Genomic DNA, 16,663 nt, shown 5'->3' on the forward strand with positions numbered 1-16,663 from the left:
GTTAATTCCTGAGCAGAGCCTACTGCATGTCCATGTCGCTTGTGAAGGATGATCACGTGACTGTGAATTTTAATTTAAGCATTTTCTAAAAGCCATAAGTGAAAGTAGAAGGGAATGTCTAGCATATTCATATAGCGGAGATTATGAATATCCTTTACTTAGCATCGTGAATGATTATTTAACGCAAATAGTTACCTTGTGTTTCTGCAATTGATAGCCCAAGCAAGGGGTGTGTCTTACAGCTTTCGTCTGACATGTGCGCTTGCGCAGTACACTGACCGCGCAGTTCCTTTGCTTCAGACGACGTTTGAAAGCTGGCAAGGCGAGCACGTCTGAGCGGTCTGTAGTGCCTCTCCATCCCATCCTGACTGAAATTCACTGGAACGGTAAGACGTCCCAATGCTTTAATGTCCAGTAATATGGTATTAGACTTGGAAACGGTATGATGGTTCTCTATCTGGAGGGCGAATACGTTATGTTCGGACATTAGCTAACTTTATGGTCAGCACAAAACCCATTAGCAAGCTAACGCTAACGTTAGCAGGCTGTCTTGGAGGGGACCGGCTGCTGGATCAGTCTATTCACTGGAATTGGGATATTGCTTTCCATTCTGCTTTGAATAGTATTACACGTTATGTTTTTAGTTTGAGACAGTGGCGCATTGGATAACTTCCGTAGAACATAATTCTATATAAGCTCGAGTTCTTGCGACATCCGGACAACCATGTGCTTATATATGAACTATACACAGAAGACTACACAATCTTTACACTGCTAGCTGATACATTCGACTACATAAAACCGATCTGGAGTCAGCGGGGCCAGCTGAGCTAATACTAGATTGAGGCGATGTAGCTAGCTAGCTTAGCTGCTAGCAAGCTAAAGTCAACGGCAGTCTGAATGCATGAATGACTGAAACTAGCAGCGGAGCTGTAAACTTATAGCTATTAACAATAATTACTTTGACTTGTTAGATGGAGCAGTGAAGCTGTAAGTTTTAGCCACAACACGGGTTATTTCAACAATAAATTTAGTCCAGATATACGTACGATATGTAACTTTTAAGTATTTTGTTCTTCTAGTAACCAAATACACGCTTTAATAACGCATGGCTAAAATTTGTGTATAGGATTACTCAGCATTTAAGGTGAGATAAAGTCCATCCATATCTTGTAAAGCTAGGCACCGTCTTGAGGAAATTGCTGCCAGACGCCGGTTTATTTCTGTCATTCATTCAGTCAACGGTTTTCTTGCTTTTAGTTACGAGCATGGAACTGAATGACGCTAACCTACAAACCCTCACCGAGTTCCTCAGGAAAACACTGGACCCAGACCCAACAGTCAGACGTCCAGGTAATACATTATAATGACATGACATATTTTAACACAGTCTCTAAAGAATATTGCTCTTTTTGACCTATTTTTGCTAAGTGTTCACTTGCTTACATAATCTGTGCTTTGCAACACCTGTTTTTTATTTATCTTTTTTGTTTCTTAGCTGAAAAGTTTCTTGAATCTGTGGAGGGAAACCAGAACTACCCCTTATTACTACTCACTTTGCTAGAGAAGTCCCAAGACAACGTGATTCGTGTCTGTGCCGCTGTTACATTCAAGAACTACATCAAAAGAAACTGGCGCATTGTGAGTCTCACCAAGTAACAGCATGCTTACATGTTGTTGACTTTGCTCATACCTATTAGCTGGTATGTCGATATGTTTGTGTATGGAACAAACTGTATATAAAGTAATATTTAGTACCAAGTGTGATGAGGGCCATTGTTGTAATAGACTTGTTGACTATCCTACATTTGCAATATGTTTTCCCAAAGGTTGAAGATGAACCAAACAAAGTCTCTGATCCAGACCGGACAGCAATCAAAGCAAACATAGTGAATTTGATGCTAAGCAGCCCAGAACAGATTCAAAAACAGGTACATCCTCACATGGCACAGTGCCTTAAAGGGTCTGATTTGAATGTTTAAGGGAGATGCTCAACCAAGCCCCTGTTTATCCTATGCATTTCCACAGTTGAGTGATGCCATCAGCATCATAGGAAGGGAAGATTTCCCACAAAAATGGCCCGATCTGCTAACTGAGATGGTGACCCGCTTCAGAATTGGAGACTTCCACATCATCAATGGAGTGCTTCGCACCGCACATTCCCTCTTCAAGAGGTAGAGTTCCCTTCTTAATGGTTTTAAATGTTTTTATGATTAACTTCAAATGGAATTGTCAAATCTTTTCTGCTCCCCCCCTTTGTTTTGTTCTAGGTACCGCCATGAGTTCAAGTCAAATGAGCTTTGGTCAGAGATTAAACTAGTACTGGACACATTTGCCCTACCTCTGACAGACCTGTTTAAGGTTTGTAATGACTTTCAGATCAGTTGCCACAACACTTACAAGTTGCCCAGTTGTTATATAACGTAACAAATATTGAAATGCTTGACACAGTTATGACATTCCAATTTGACAAAGTATTTATCCTTAATTTTCTCTCTGTGTAGGCCACTATTGAGTTGTGTCGGACTCATTCTACAGATGTCAATGCTTTGAAAGTCCTATTCTCCTCCCTCACACTCATCTCCAAGCTCTTCTACAGTCTTAACTTCCAGGTCAGTTCATGTTTCTTTGTATTTCAAGGCCTTACCGTTTTGGACGGTTGCATTTTATGGTAATTCTTTTTCTCCCCTCAAAACAAGAGCACATCACAATCCAGACATGTATGTGTGCACTGTTTTCCCTTTATACATTTTGGTGGCATTTATTGCTGTGGACATGTTTGAAGTTGAATTCAAGATAAATGTTAATCATAAAGGATTAATATGAAGTAGCTGTTTTTGTGGCTCTTGATGGTCACAGAAGTCTCATATCACCGTTATAAAGATTTGATGTTGTATACAGTTGTACACCAGGATGTCAGCACCTCTTATCATGTGCACAACAAAAAATAATTAAGGGAACAGCAGATGTTTGGGAGCCCTGTCAGTTGGTGTGAAGCAACAGCTTTTGATAGGTGTATTGGCTGCTTGCATACAGTTTATGTACAGCTTGTATCAGCTTCTGTGTTAAGTGTCATGTGTTGAGGGCCTATGAATCAAGCATCATGTTTTCATTATTGACAAAGTTTCTTATCTTTAACATGCATGTAGCTAAACACTACAAATATTGAGTTTTTTGGGCTCTCCTGTACCTTAAAAGTCAATATCAGCAATTGCTGGTGATGCAGATGTTTCTGCATTGGAATTGTTTTCACTAATTGAATTCGCAATAGCCAATCATTCCTATGCCTTAATGAAATAAGTTGGACTCTGTAATAGAAATCATCCAAAAGAGGTTCTAAAGTTTCTCAAAAGCTAAATGTTTTCAAATTTGGTCAAGTATTCATTGATAAATTGTAATACATTTGTAATTATTGTAAGGCAGTCATGTAATATGACCACTAGTGAAGAGTTTGAAGTATTTTGCACCATGTGGCTGTCAAGTCAACTTTTCTTTCAGTAATTCATCTTCACTTTAATCAGGGATGTGAAATGTTTGCTTGCTTTTTACTCTGTATTATCTCACAGGACCTCCCAGAGTTTTTTGAAGACAACATGGAAACCTGGATGACCAATTTCCACGGCCTACTGACTTTGGATAACAAACTTTTACAAACGGATGTGAGTTTTTCTTTTCTTTTTTCACTCATGCCTCAGCTTTTCAACACTGATGTGCTAGATCATGGTTTTTAACATTTGTTTTGGGTCTCTTTTGACATCTCTGTAGGATGAGGAGGAGGCAGGTCTCCTGGAGCTGCTGAAGTCTCAAATTTGTGACAACGCTGCTCTTTACGCTCAGAAGTACGATGAAGAATTCCAGCCGTATCTGCCACGCTTTGTCACCGCTATCTGGAACCTTTTAGTTTCTACTGGCCAGGAAGTCAAATATGACTTGGTGAGAGAACTGACCCCCGACTCTGTGCCTGTGTTCTCTCTCAAGTTCATTTTCCCCTTGCTAACAATACACCTTGTCCTTGTTGCAGCTGGTAAGCAATGCTATCCAGTTCTTGGCATCAGTCTGTGAAAGGCCACACTACAAGCATCTATTTGAGGACCAGAATATACTCACTAGCATTTGCGAGAAGGTCATTGTGCCCAACATGGAGTTCAGAAGTAAGTAAATGCTTTATTTTGAGTCATGGGATTGCAACAAGAAATGTTACTCTGACTCTGCCTGCTTGGACACTAATGTGAGATACTGACCAGATTGCCTGTAATTCCTGATTAGGTGCAGATGAAGAGGCCTTTGAAGATAACTCTGAGGAATACATCCGAAGGGACCTTGAAGGATCTGGTAAAGATTTTGATTCTTGCTTTCCCTAATGTGAATTATTCACATAAATATGGGTAGTTATATTTAGTTCTGACTTACATTTTGAGTTTGACTGTTGTTTGTGAAGCGTTGCCTCTGGCATGTAAGCTTAGTCAAACCCCATGTACATACCTATTTAGTTAGCTGGTTAGTTAATACTTGCATCCAAATTTTCTTTAGGTTTCCACATACAGTTTGCCAAATATGGGACACTTAACAAAAGTATGCCAACGAAAACCACGTTAACAGTTTTCCCCTCCCTCCTCAGACATCGACACTCGTCGTAGGGCGGCATGTGACTTGGTGCGAGGTCTTTGTAAGTTTTTCGAGGGCCCCGTCACAGCAATCTTCTCCGGCTATGTGAACTCAATGCTGGCAGAGTATGCCAAGAATCCCGGGGAGAACTGGAAACACAAAGATGCTGCCATCTATTTGGTCACATCATTGGCGTCTAAAGCGCAGACACAGAAGGTATCGTTTAGCCTTTAATTATCAGAGGGTTTTTGAATATATGACTGCGAAAACACTGAACATTTAGAAACTGTGTTTGATAATTAGAATAATGTGTTCATTTTTCTCACCAGCATGGAATAACACAAGCCAATGAGTTGGTGAATCTCAATGAATTCTTTGTGAACCACATTCTCTCAGACTTAAAGTCACCCAATGGTAAGAATACTTACTTACTAAGAAGACTTACAGTTCTCTTTGTTTTAGAAATACAAGATGTATTATGTGTTACAACAGATGGCTCATGTTAAGTTTGGCTGATCAGTTGATATAAACACTGGTAATCTGACAGGATTTTAACTGCAACTTGCAACAGCATCAGCGAACTCTGGTGTAATTTGAATGTCTAAAATGTATTTGTGTATACACATCAATCAATCAGGCCTTCATTGTCATTGTAGTTAATGAGTTCCCGGTGCTGAAGGCAGATGCCATTAAGTATGTCATGATCTTCAGAAGCCAGGTATGAACAGTTAATTCATCCACAATTTGTTGAATTTCAGAACGCATACTGAGTGCATTACATACAGCTTCTTCTCTGTCCTTTTCCTTCAGCTTCCTAAGGAGCAGCTGCTGCAGGCAGTTCCTCTACTGATAAGTCACCTGCAGGCAGAGAGCACAGTTGAGCACACTTATGCTGCCCATGCTTTGGAGAGGCTCTTCACCATGAGAGGCCCCAACAACACCACACTGTAAGTATCGAACAGTAGATACTGGTATTTGAATTAACCAAAACAGTTTCCAGAGTATTGCTCACACAGTTTTTCCAGATACACAAAAAGTGAGCATTAATTGTACAGTGTATTATTCGAATAACGAAGTAAATTAGGTTTTATTCTACTTTCATCCTTGTAATTACATTTCTGTAACTCACACGTCTTTGTCCAGTCCAGTTAAGGAACAGGTCAAATGTCTCCATATTTAAATTCCGATTTGGGATGACTTTCTATTGGACAAAACTGGACAAGCTGTACATCTAAACCACATTAGGTGAAAGAGATCATTTTGTAAATATGTTAGTATATTTACTAGTATGTTTAAAGTAATGACCCATACCTAGGAAAGATTGCCTATTGAGCCTACTTACCTTTTCTGCAGGGATCAGTTGCTACATTCACCAGCAGTATTGCAATAATAGCAGTGCTATTTGTTAAAAAAGAAAGAAATTAGGTTTAGACAGCTCAGATGAAACAAGGTAAAGTGCAGGAAGGCAGCTCAGATTTTTGCATCCATCTTTACAAGCATCCTCTGTGTGTGTTTCAGTATCACACCCGCTGAGATGGCACCTTTTACTGAACAACTGCTCAACAACTTGTTCAAGGCACTTGCTCTTCCTGGTTCTGCGGAAAATGAATACATCATGAAAGGTAAACCTGTCTGTCCTCTGTCCTCTTAACAGCTCCTTGTTAATGTTCCCCAGTGTGTCAGACCAACTCCAGAGTTATTTTAAGTAGCCTCATCATGTCTTTGTTTTGTCTTTCTTTTTAATTTTTAAAGCCATCATGCGCAGCTTCTCCCTGCTACAGGAAGCCATTGTTCCGTACATTCCCACTCTGATTGGTCAGCTCACTCATAAGCTCCTCTTAGTCAGCAAGGTAACTCGCATTTTGTTTCTACTTATGGGTACAGTTAGATTCACCAACCTACAGGTTTGTTTAGGCGATCCACATGTCAACTAATTCAAAATCTGTCACCCATTTTCAGAATCCCAGCAAGCCTCACTTTAACCACTACCTGTTTGAGTCCCTGTGCCTGTCAATCCGGATCACCTGCAAGGCCAACCCCACCACTGTCGGTAGCTTTGAGGAAGCACTCTTCCCAGTCTTCACTGAGATTCTTCAGAACGATGTCCAAGGTGTGTCGGTTATCTATGGAATTGATTTATAGCCGTGTAGATGATATGCTGATAAATACAGCTTGCGGCTGATAGAGGCAACTCCACTCATCCACCTTTTGTGCTCTGTTGCAGAGTTTCTTCCATACGTGTTCCAGGTGATGTCTCTCCTCCTAGAGATCCACTCCAATTCTATTCCCTCTTCCTACATGGCTTTATTCCCTCACCTGCTGCAGCCTGTGCTATGGGAACGGACAGGAAACATCCCACCTCTGGTTCGCCTGCTCCAGGCTTACCTGGAGAAGGGAGGTGCCACTATTGCTGGTACTGCCGCAGATAAAATAGTAAGTGATGGCAGTGTTTTAGTTGTCTGCATTTACTAACAGTGATTATGTCTCCATTTGTTTAATTCTTAAAATTTATAGATTGCATTTATTCATTGTGTGACCAGTATGTTGACACTTGGGTCTTGTCTTGCTCATCTTTCCTCTCAGTCTGGCTTGCTTGGAGTTTTCCAAAAGCTTATTGCCTCTAAGGCCAATGATCACCAAGGTTTTTACCTTCTCAACAGCATCATAGAGCACATGCCCCCGTAAGTCCATTATAGTTCTCAGTGTAAAAATCATCTGTAAAATGTAGTACTTTCCGAAATTGATTGGTTTACGTCATGACGGGTTTTTTGTTTTCCTTCTTTTGCCAGAGAATCTATCACCCAGTACAGGAAACAGATCTTCATTTTGCTCTTCCAGAGGCTACAAAGCTCCAAAACCACCAAGTTCATCAAGAGTTAGTACCATGATCTCATTACAAACCTTGATTTTCTCTTAAGAGCACATGCCTTTTAACTCATGAATTAACTAGTGTGATAGGGCTGTCATAATTGGCTGAAAATAATGTTCAATCATTCCCTCTAAAAAACTGCATAGGTTCAAACCATTTGAATATCTGTGTTTATGCAATATGTCTGTAAGAGGCCAAAACAATACTACAAGAAACATGTATATTATTGTATATTATTTCAACATAAACATTTCTTTTAAAAGATTTACCTCTTTCAATGTAGAATATTTGTTGACAGTCCTACTGTCTTGTAATGGTAAGTTTTGAGTGTTATTGTTTACTTTCTTCTTTCAGGTTTCTTGGTGTTTGTGAACTTGTATTGTGTCAAATACGGAGCTATTGCACTTCAGGAGATTTTTGACAACATCCAGCCAAAGTAAGTGCATTTTCTGTACAGCAAGATGTAAACAGAAAGGTACACTGTTGTCTGACTGCAAAGCTGATGCGGTGGGCGGTTTCCTGCTCAGGCATGTGAGAGCTGCTCTGATTGGTCAGCTCTCACAAGTTGGGGATCTTAAAGAGACAGGCACTAAAAGAGTGTTTCAGACAGAGGGTTAATAGAGGTGCTGCAGCAATGGACAGAGAATAATAATGTTATTTGAACATTAATGCATGTTAACATTTTCGATTAGACACCAAAAATAACAGTATGAACCTAAAAATAAGCATAATATGGGACCTTCAGCACTATAAAAGACTCATAAACTGGCTGTCCTCTTGAATTTGATGGCCCACTCAAGCTGTTGAAGCCTGTCTTTGTTACTGCAAAGCTTTGCCAATGTCTAGAAATAGGACATATTCTAAAGGAGTACTCCATTATCAAACGCTCGGCCCTTTAAAGCTTGAAAGGTGGCTCATTGTGAAGGATGGAAGCTCCAGTCGGCTTGGATTTCACAGGCAACCCAGTTTAAAAAAATGTTTCTAACCTGCATCCTACCATCCTGCAACAATACTTGAACAATGAACACAGGTTTGTGGGTCAGGTTGAATATGGATTTGAAGGCACGCTGTTGACTGTAAGCTCAATGTAAATAAATAATAAATAATCCTGTTTTGTGTGTGTGTGTGTTGCAGAATGTTTGGTATGGTTTTGGAGAAAATAATTATTCCTGAGGTTCAGAAGGTGTCTGGAGCTGTTGAAAAGAAGATCTGCGCTGTTGGAATTACAAAAATCCTGACTGAATGTCCTGCAATGATGGACACGGAGTACACTAAACTCTGGTGAGAAATCATCCTGAAGGAAACAACCAGTACATTTGGCAGAAATTCTTCCCCGATGCATCCTAAGGGAGTGTGTTTCATTAACTTTTTTTGTCCTTAGTAAAACTCAAAAAAGTTTTTGATGTTTCTGTTCAGGACCCCTCTGCTCCAGGCACTCATTGGTCTATTTGAGTTGCCAGAAGATGACAGCATCCCAGATGACGAGCACTTCATCGACATTGAGGACACACCGGGCTATCAGACAGCATTCTCACAACTGGCCTTTGCCGGGAAGAAGGAGCACGACCCGATTGGAGACGCTGTCGGCAATCCAAAGATCCTGCTGGCACAGTCGCTCCACAAGCTCTCTACAGCCTGTCCGGGAAGGGTATGTTGAGACATGCAGGAGATATTTAGCAACTTATGCCAAAAACGTATGTTCTGTGGTTATTCTTTTCAATAAGTTCATGATAGTTTTGTTTGAGAAGAAATGTTAAGATTATTGCCTAAATGTCACTGTGCTCTGCTACAGATGATGGTTAAAAAAAACACTGATTCTTGTCTTGTTTTTTGGTGCAGGTTCCCTCGATGCTGAGCACCAGTCTGAACGCAGAAGCCCTTCAGTACCTGCAGGGGTACTTACAAGCAGCCACTGTGCAGTTGGTTTGAAATTGATGCGATGCTGTTCACGTCATATGGAGACCACAACACACTGCAGGAGCAATCACAGTGACCTCAGGTCATACGACAAACCTGCTTCGGCTGAACTTTAGTCTTTACAGATTTGTTTGATTGGTTTGACTTGACAGTTGTTGATGGATTTACCAGAGAAATGATAATGTTGCCTGAATAAAGGGTGTGTTCTCTAAGGCAAGTTTTTTTTAAGGGTTTTTAAAGACATGACCAAAAGTTGGCTTAACTGAAATACTGTTTAGTGTTGGGGCCCTTTGTTTGCTGTGTGGCAAAGCTTACAAGGATTTGGATATCATGTTCTGATACAATTGTCAGTTTATTATAATAACAGCTGCATCAGCAGAGGCATATTTCAACAGTATTGTGGAACGCTGAACATCTGAATCATATGGCAGATATTTCTTTACAGCTTCTTCTGTATGTTTGAATTCCTTTTTACAGTTATGGAGACTGTAGTCTGTGGCTCAAACATAAAGCTTAATATTTTTCTGTTGCATGTTTTCCATAGATTTGTTCATGTCTAGTCTTTGTTTCTGCACTTGTTTGTTAATGTGAATAAAAAGAGGCACTTGTATAGATCTGTTCTTACTGCAGTGTCTTTTTCTATGAACACTGTTTTCAGATTAATTTATCTTGGTTTGTGAATCTTACTAGCTGTTTGGCCTCCAGTGTTGCAGTTATTCAGAAGCTATTTTTACTTTTCATGAAACTATCCCTGGCTGCCCTTCAGATCCATTTATGGTTATTTTATCAGAAATAGATATTGTGTTGTCCCTTCAGATGACAAATTCATTTATTAAGAATACAACCCTGATTGCAAAATAGCTGAGATGTTGTGTGAAATTAAAAACAGAACGCAATCATTTGCAAACAAAATATTTACTGATGACAGTTTTACAGAGTGTTTCCAAACCTGTGTAGTAACATCCTTTACACAAAGTAGTGAACCTCGCTACATCCCTGCTTGTGAGCGACTGAGCCTTTCAAGGATGCTCCTTTCAAACCCAATCATGATACTATCACCTGTTACCAATCAACCTGTTTACCTGTGGAATGTTCCAAACAGGTGTTTTTAGAGCACTGAAACATTTTCCCAGTCTTTTGTTGCTCCTTGTTTGAAATGTGTTGCTGCACCAACCTCAGCATATATATAACTTAAGCATATATGTACAAAAATTAATGAGGTCAAACATTAAATAATTTGTTTTCAATTGAGTATATGTCAAAATTAGATTAGCAAATGATCACATTCTGTTTTATTTATATTTTTCCACAGCGTCCCAACTTTTTTGGAATCTGGGCTGTAGTATGAGCCTTTGGTGTCTGCATTGGTCCATGATTGAGCAAGGTTATAAGTCAGACTGACAGCGAGGTCTTAGGAGGAGGATTTGATGTGGCCGTTGGAGTTCTTCAGTTCAGCATTCTTTATGAAGGGTAGCATGCATTTGTCACCTCCCATGAAGCGGTATGTTGCCACATTTGCATCCCAAGGTAGCAATCTAGAGAAGGAAAACAAAACGAGGTCCACATTCATTTATTGTCTTGGTCCCAGTATATTTCTGTAAATATTTCTTTCTCACCACAAATAGCTTTAGCTTGTATTGTATGTTTGATAAATAATATAATCAGTACTCACGCCCGTGTGAGGAAGGGGATGTACATAAGGCGAGGAATGCAGATCATTTGCTGTTCGGCTAAAATGGCTTTCATGGACTGTTGTACAGTGTAGAGCGGCTCCAGAGGTGGAATTAGACTCCGAAGCTCCTTCCTGGTAGATATCAAACAAAAAGAATAGGCAGGACATAAAATATTGGATATAGCATCTATTTGTTTTCCAATGTTATCCAAAAAACAGCTCTGAAATAATGAATGGGCACATCTCACCTGATTTCACAACCTGCAAACATCCCTGTGTCTACAATATAAGGACAGACTAAAGTGGTTTTGATGCCATCCATGTCCTCTGCCAGCAGCTCGTGCGTCAGTGACTCGTGGAAACCAACAGCTCCAAATTTACTGGCACAGTAATCCTGGAGGGGGGAAGTTAACACCAGCAGAGTGATCAGCATTTAAATGTCCTCTGTGGTGGGATTTGTCTGCTCTGTTAGTGGTTGAGGAAGCCATTAATCATGTGTCTTACCTCCACACATGCAGTGCTGAATAGCCCGAGAGCACTGGCGATGGTTACAATGTGACCATGGTTCTTTGCTTTCATCTGAGGCAGGAAGGCCTTTGTCATCTTTTGGGGGAGGGGGAGGGTTAATAAGATGATATTAGTATCTCTTAATAGAAATTAAAAGGCGGCCTGATTAACCCATCAGGGCTGTGAACCCTTGGGGCTAGCTCTAACTCTGCATTGTTCACAGGACTACACAGTGCCCCTTCACAAAGTAGGTGTAATTATCTGAACCAGTGTGGTACCTGGGAAACAGGTGAGGACCAGTGGCAGAGCCAGATGTTGTAAACATTCGGGGCTTAGCCCAAAGCTAGGTGAGTGTGGGAACATGCTTCCCTAGTTGCTATGTGCACTATTTTTCAAGCCATTTGAGATAATAGAACACCTAAATATCTGTACATCATCATCAATATCTATATTTATATTAATAAAATCTAGATTTTGGGCATCTATATTCATATTTAAAGTATTGTTACCTATATTTTTTGCCATATATCTTTATATTGAGGTAATTTACGATATTTATCACTTCAAATTGAGTGTAATATCCGCAGAAATGGCACATCATGTGTTCAGAATTTCATTGGCTATATCAGTCATCTGCAAAATCTGTTGGGATTGGCTCAATCTTCACACGGAAGAAGAGAAAGAGGCCCTTCTCTTCAACTCAGACTGTTATTGGCTTCTGTGGTTGTTAGGCTTCATATGGCAGATCGTGGTTGGTCAAGCTAGGTGTCATTTGATAAGACAGTGCCTGATTGTATACATTTCCAGAAGTTAATACTGAATTCACAGAACACAAGCAGAAGACAAGAAGATCTCCTGCTAATTTGAAAGGAGAAAACATCTTTTTGTGGATTATTGTCATGTTTTGGACTAAATATTTTTATTTTGTGTCTGAGTGCTATCGATCTGTGGATCACTGAGAGACATCATCGTTGGTGAGTTGCCTCAATGTTGCATGAATTTTAAGAATGGTTGTTTGTCAGGTGTTGCCGTATACTGTGCCCTGGTTGTGACTGTATCTTGACATGGTTTGCATCAATCGATTGACGAGAGTCTTAGCTTTCTAACAGTGTATAACATGAGTATAAACATCAACGTAGCATTTGTGTCAATATAAGGGAAAAACAATAACAAACTATATGATGGGTTGCGGCTGGTCTAATCACCATCTCCCTGCTGCTAGCCAGCTCCAGATTCACAAACCTGAAACATCAGTTTGCGGTTCACTGGCTGATACTGATGATCCTGAACCATTTTCTATAGCTGGGTGCTGAGGTCGACTCGGCACAGTAAAAATCCTTGTGTCCGTAACTGTTAGTCTATAAACTGGTTAGGTAGCTAGCCAGCAACCTTGCTGAACTGAATGAGACTCGACACACATAAGACTACAACCCCTCATGAGAATGTTAGGACCTATAGATGGAGACATTTCCCCATTCATAAAACTTTGCTGCATTGATTTCCCCGTCCAGTCAGAGAGCCTGAGAGGAAATTACAGAAAGCTTAAGTTATTTTAAAAACCTAAATCCCTCCACTGTTGAGGACTTATCCAAACGTTTGCTCCAGAACCCAAATATGTTGAAATCTTCCAGCGTATATGTGTGAACCAGCTACTTTACTTTACTGATTAGACCTGAACAAAAGAATATTCTGTGCGTTTAAATGGTGCGAATTCTCAAACAAACAACCTGTGGCCTCAAAGGCAAAGCTGGATTACCAACTGGACAAAGTGGGTAACTGCCCAAGGGCCTCTGATCCCCAAGGCGCTCTAGAAAACTCCAGACCGACTGTTTGGAAATTGGTTTGTGGTCATTTGATTAATCCTAATGTTGGGAATATGCATAACTTGAGCACAGCATGACTAAAAGTTGATTTAACTGAAATACTGTTAAGTGTTGGGGCCCTTTGTTTGCTGTGTGGCAAAGCTATCAAGGCTTTGGATATCAAGATCTGAAACAGTTTATTTCAAAAACAGCTGCATCAGCAGAGGTATATGTCAACAGTATGGTGGAACATCTGTATCTTTGCGTCCTCTGAAACCCTACTGTGTTTATTATTTAGGCTGATATTGTGCTCATGTGGTCAACAACATTTCAGAGCTGGGACCATGTAGCATTAAAGTATTAGAGTACAGTACAAAATGCAGACACTGGGAAAAGCTAGAGTTAAGTAAGAGCCCTTCGGCTCATTTTTGCTCACAGACAGTAGGGTCTGGGGCAGCTGCCAACTACACCCAACAGAGAGGCTTTCTCCTTTGCCAGATTGGGTGCATTAGAGCTTGGAAGGTACTTTCATCACTCGCCCACTGTGTCTGTATCCTTCATATTTGGTGCAAATGAGCTTACTCTTTTATTGTATGAGCATGACTGAGGCTTTGAGAGGATCAAGGGCGTAATCACATGCTGTTTTAACTGGTGGGCTCTCCTCCTTTTATTATGGGGATGAGTGGATGAGGTTACCGCCACCTACTTGTAACCTCATGGTAACGTTTAACAGTCACGGGGGGTGCACAGGCCCTGCTGTGGCACAGGCTGCTCTGATCCCTTCACACATCAGTGCACAAATACTGTCCCGAGCCCGGGGAGGCTCACGGTGAATACATGTTACATAACTCATGTCAGGCTGGTACAGTGTGTTAGCTCTGTGTCCAGCAGCTAAGATGGAAGTTCATAGTTTCAGTTGTGCGTAAAAGGTGCGTGCGTCAAAGCCTCACCCAAAACAGCGCGTGGCAGTTCACCAGCAGAGTCCTCTCCAAAAGCTCGTCGGGACAGTCCAGCAGCCTCCGCCCGGCCACCACACCCGCGTTGTTGACCAGCATAGAAACTTCCCCGACCTCCGCCCTCACCCTGTCCGCCGTCTCGTAGATGCTCTGACGCTTGGACAGGTCCACCGTGTACGTGTGCACCCGAACCCCCAGCTCCCGCGCCAGCTTGGCGGTCTGCTCGTTGGCAGCCGTGTTGCAGTCCCACAGCACCAGGTGCGCTCCTTCTTTGGCGAACTCCAGGGCGAAGAGGCGACCCAGCGCGCCCCCGGCCCCCGTTATCAGACACAGCTCCCCATCGACGCACTTCAGCCGCGGCCGGAGGAAAGTCTGGATGACGGCGTGAAGGACGGAGTAGGTTAGGTCGATGAGCATCAGCAGCAGGTCCACTATAACAATCATGATGCTCCGGTCCGGGTTCAGGAGCCACACAAGCAGACCGCCAAGCCTTGGAGGAGTTGTTTCTGTGAGGCGCGGGATTGGATGGACATTTTATATAACTTGTGTGTGCCGGATTAGGACTCCGACTGATGGTGGCCACCAATAGGCTGGAGGGGCTTTTTGTCTGATGACCGCGGAGCTGACTGACTAACCCGTGCACATTAATAACTGCTCAGAAACAGTGGCTGAGTAAGACCGAGGCAGGGATTAAGATAACACTCAGGACCAGAGCCAAAGCACAGAACACTGTATTTTGCATCACTCAGAGAGACCCCACAGGTTTACCCGAGCAGGCCTCATTTAAACTTTACATGTCTGTATTTATTGAATCTCTTCGCATCCTATTTTGTAATGCTGGTTGGACAAACCAAGAATTGTGAAGGTGTCACTTTGTGCAAATTTGACAGCATTTCCCACTATTTTAAGAATAATAACAAAAAAAAAAAAAAAAAAAAAACAAGCAACCAGTCAACTAATGGAGAAAATAATCAGTAGATGCAGTCCTGTACAAAATAGTTAAAAATGAGCTTCACCTCGAGCAGCCACAAGAGTAAAATCCTGCTTTTATGTTAATAATAGATGTCACAGGGGACATTTTTTCTGCACTGAGTAATTTTACCTTCTCTTTAAGTACATTTTCCTGATAATACTTGCATACTTTTACTTTTTCAATGCATTTTCAATGAAGGACTTGTACTTGTAATGAGGTATTTTTACACTGTGGCATTCATACTTTTGCTTTTCTTCACCGCTGATTACATCTGTACTTTTGATTGTATTTCTCCACAGAAGGAGGACTTTAGTCTGATTTATACCCATCATGAACCACTTCATGAAGGGACCTGGTCACAGCATGTATGGAGCAGAGGAATGATTGCAATTACTTGCACAGATGAGCATTTTAGCAGTTTTAAAATAGAAAAAAATGACCCTCCCAAAGTTAAATAACTGTGGCTTTGAGTGTCGAGTTAGATATGCAGTTCCTCTAGTTTTTTCTGTGTCTCAGGTTTTTTGCTGTGAGTCCACTTACGTCAAAATGTCGTGAACCAGTTTGCAGTGAACTCTGAGTCAGCCGCTAATTATTTTGTTTCTGCAGACCTTTCAGAGTGATCTTTGGTGTTTAAAGGTCAAAACAAACTGAAATGACAGGGGACTCAGTTCAATCTGCATTTCCAGTGCTCAGGGTCACACAAAGACGGACGTAACTGAAAAAAGCTGTAGCTGCTGCTGTTACTGTGATCCAGCTTCCTTTGTCCACACCCTAAAACATGAAGGTGTCAGTCATTTAGGCTTTTAAATCTAAAGTCTGTAAACCGAATGAATCTCTGTTCTCTCTTGAGAGGGTTCACTTCTCTTTCATCTCTGTCCCTTCGTGCTTTTACAGTTGTCTGAATAACATCACAAATAACTGTTGTGATGTTTTCATATGTAAGAAAGTAACACATAACTTTTACTCTGAGCCTTTGTTTGACTTTTATGTAAGATTTTTACCCCCAGCCACAACCGACAAACCACTTTTACACAAGTATGATATTTATAGTATTTGATCTGCGACTCGTCACCTCTTACGTAGACATTCCCTTCATCTGTTATAAGAAGTTATTTTCTGATCCATGATGTGAGGTGGATTATCCAACTCTGAGTGAAATGTTAAGGTGATAAACTGCTTAGCACGTGTGCACAAATCCCTAAATATGCGTTCTTCGTAAACTCACATTCTCGGATAAGTGCTCCTTTTCTCCTGTACATCTAATTTGATTGTTTTGAAACATTTCACCGTGGTGAAACCGCTGCGGCCGAAGCTTTAGTGGTTTTGCTGTCAGTTTTTGCTGCAGAGAGGTTGTTGCTCATG

At 41.1% G+C, this 16,663-nt stretch overlaps 2 protein-coding genes across 2 annotated transcripts; one reads left to right on the top strand and one right to left on the bottom strand.

Moving 5' to 3' along the window:
- The first annotated feature begins 296 nt into the window (after positions 1–296).
- cse1l (CSE1 chromosome segregation 1-like (yeast)) lies at positions 297–10,005 on the top strand. Its single transcript, XM_041948041.1, has 25 exons — positions 297–386; positions 1,261–1,353; positions 1,499–1,641; positions 1,830–1,931; positions 2,029–2,174; positions 2,271–2,361; positions 2,505–2,612; positions 3,567–3,659; positions 3,766–3,933; positions 4,022–4,151; positions 4,267–4,332; positions 4,619–4,821; positions 4,935–5,019; positions 5,262–5,323; positions 5,416–5,552; positions 6,124–6,227; positions 6,358–6,455; positions 6,565–6,715; positions 6,830–7,038; positions 7,189–7,286; positions 7,395–7,480; positions 7,829–7,910; positions 8,609–8,755; positions 8,891–9,122; positions 9,314–10,005. Exons 2-25 carry the CDS (start codon positions 1,269–1,271, stop codon positions 9,401–9,403), a joined length of 2,916 nt encoding a protein of 971 aa, XP_041803975.1. The 5' UTR covers positions 297–386; positions 1,261–1,268; the 3' UTR covers positions 9,404–10,005.
- Positions 10,006–10,802: 797 nt separating this feature from the next.
- On the bottom strand, positions 10,803–14,772 carry LOC121612676 (retinol dehydrogenase 10-B-like). The gene is made up of 5 exons (XM_041945719.1): positions 14,323–14,772; positions 11,568–11,666; positions 11,312–11,457; positions 11,064–11,195; positions 10,803–10,926 (listed from the first exon to the last, which is right to left on the bottom strand). Exons 1-5 carry the CDS (start codon positions 14,770–14,772, stop codon positions 10,803–10,805), a joined length of 951 nt encoding a protein of 316 aa, XP_041801653.1.
- Between the last annotated feature and the right edge of the window lie 1,891 nt (positions 14,773–16,663).

This window comes from Chelmon rostratus, chromosome 2 (assembly GCF_017976325.1).
Source record: "Chelmon rostratus isolate fCheRos1 chromosome 2, fCheRos1.pri, whole genome shotgun sequence".
Taxonomy (NCBI): Eukaryota; Metazoa; Chordata; class Actinopteri; order Chaetodontiformes; family Chaetodontidae; genus Chelmon; species Chelmon rostratus.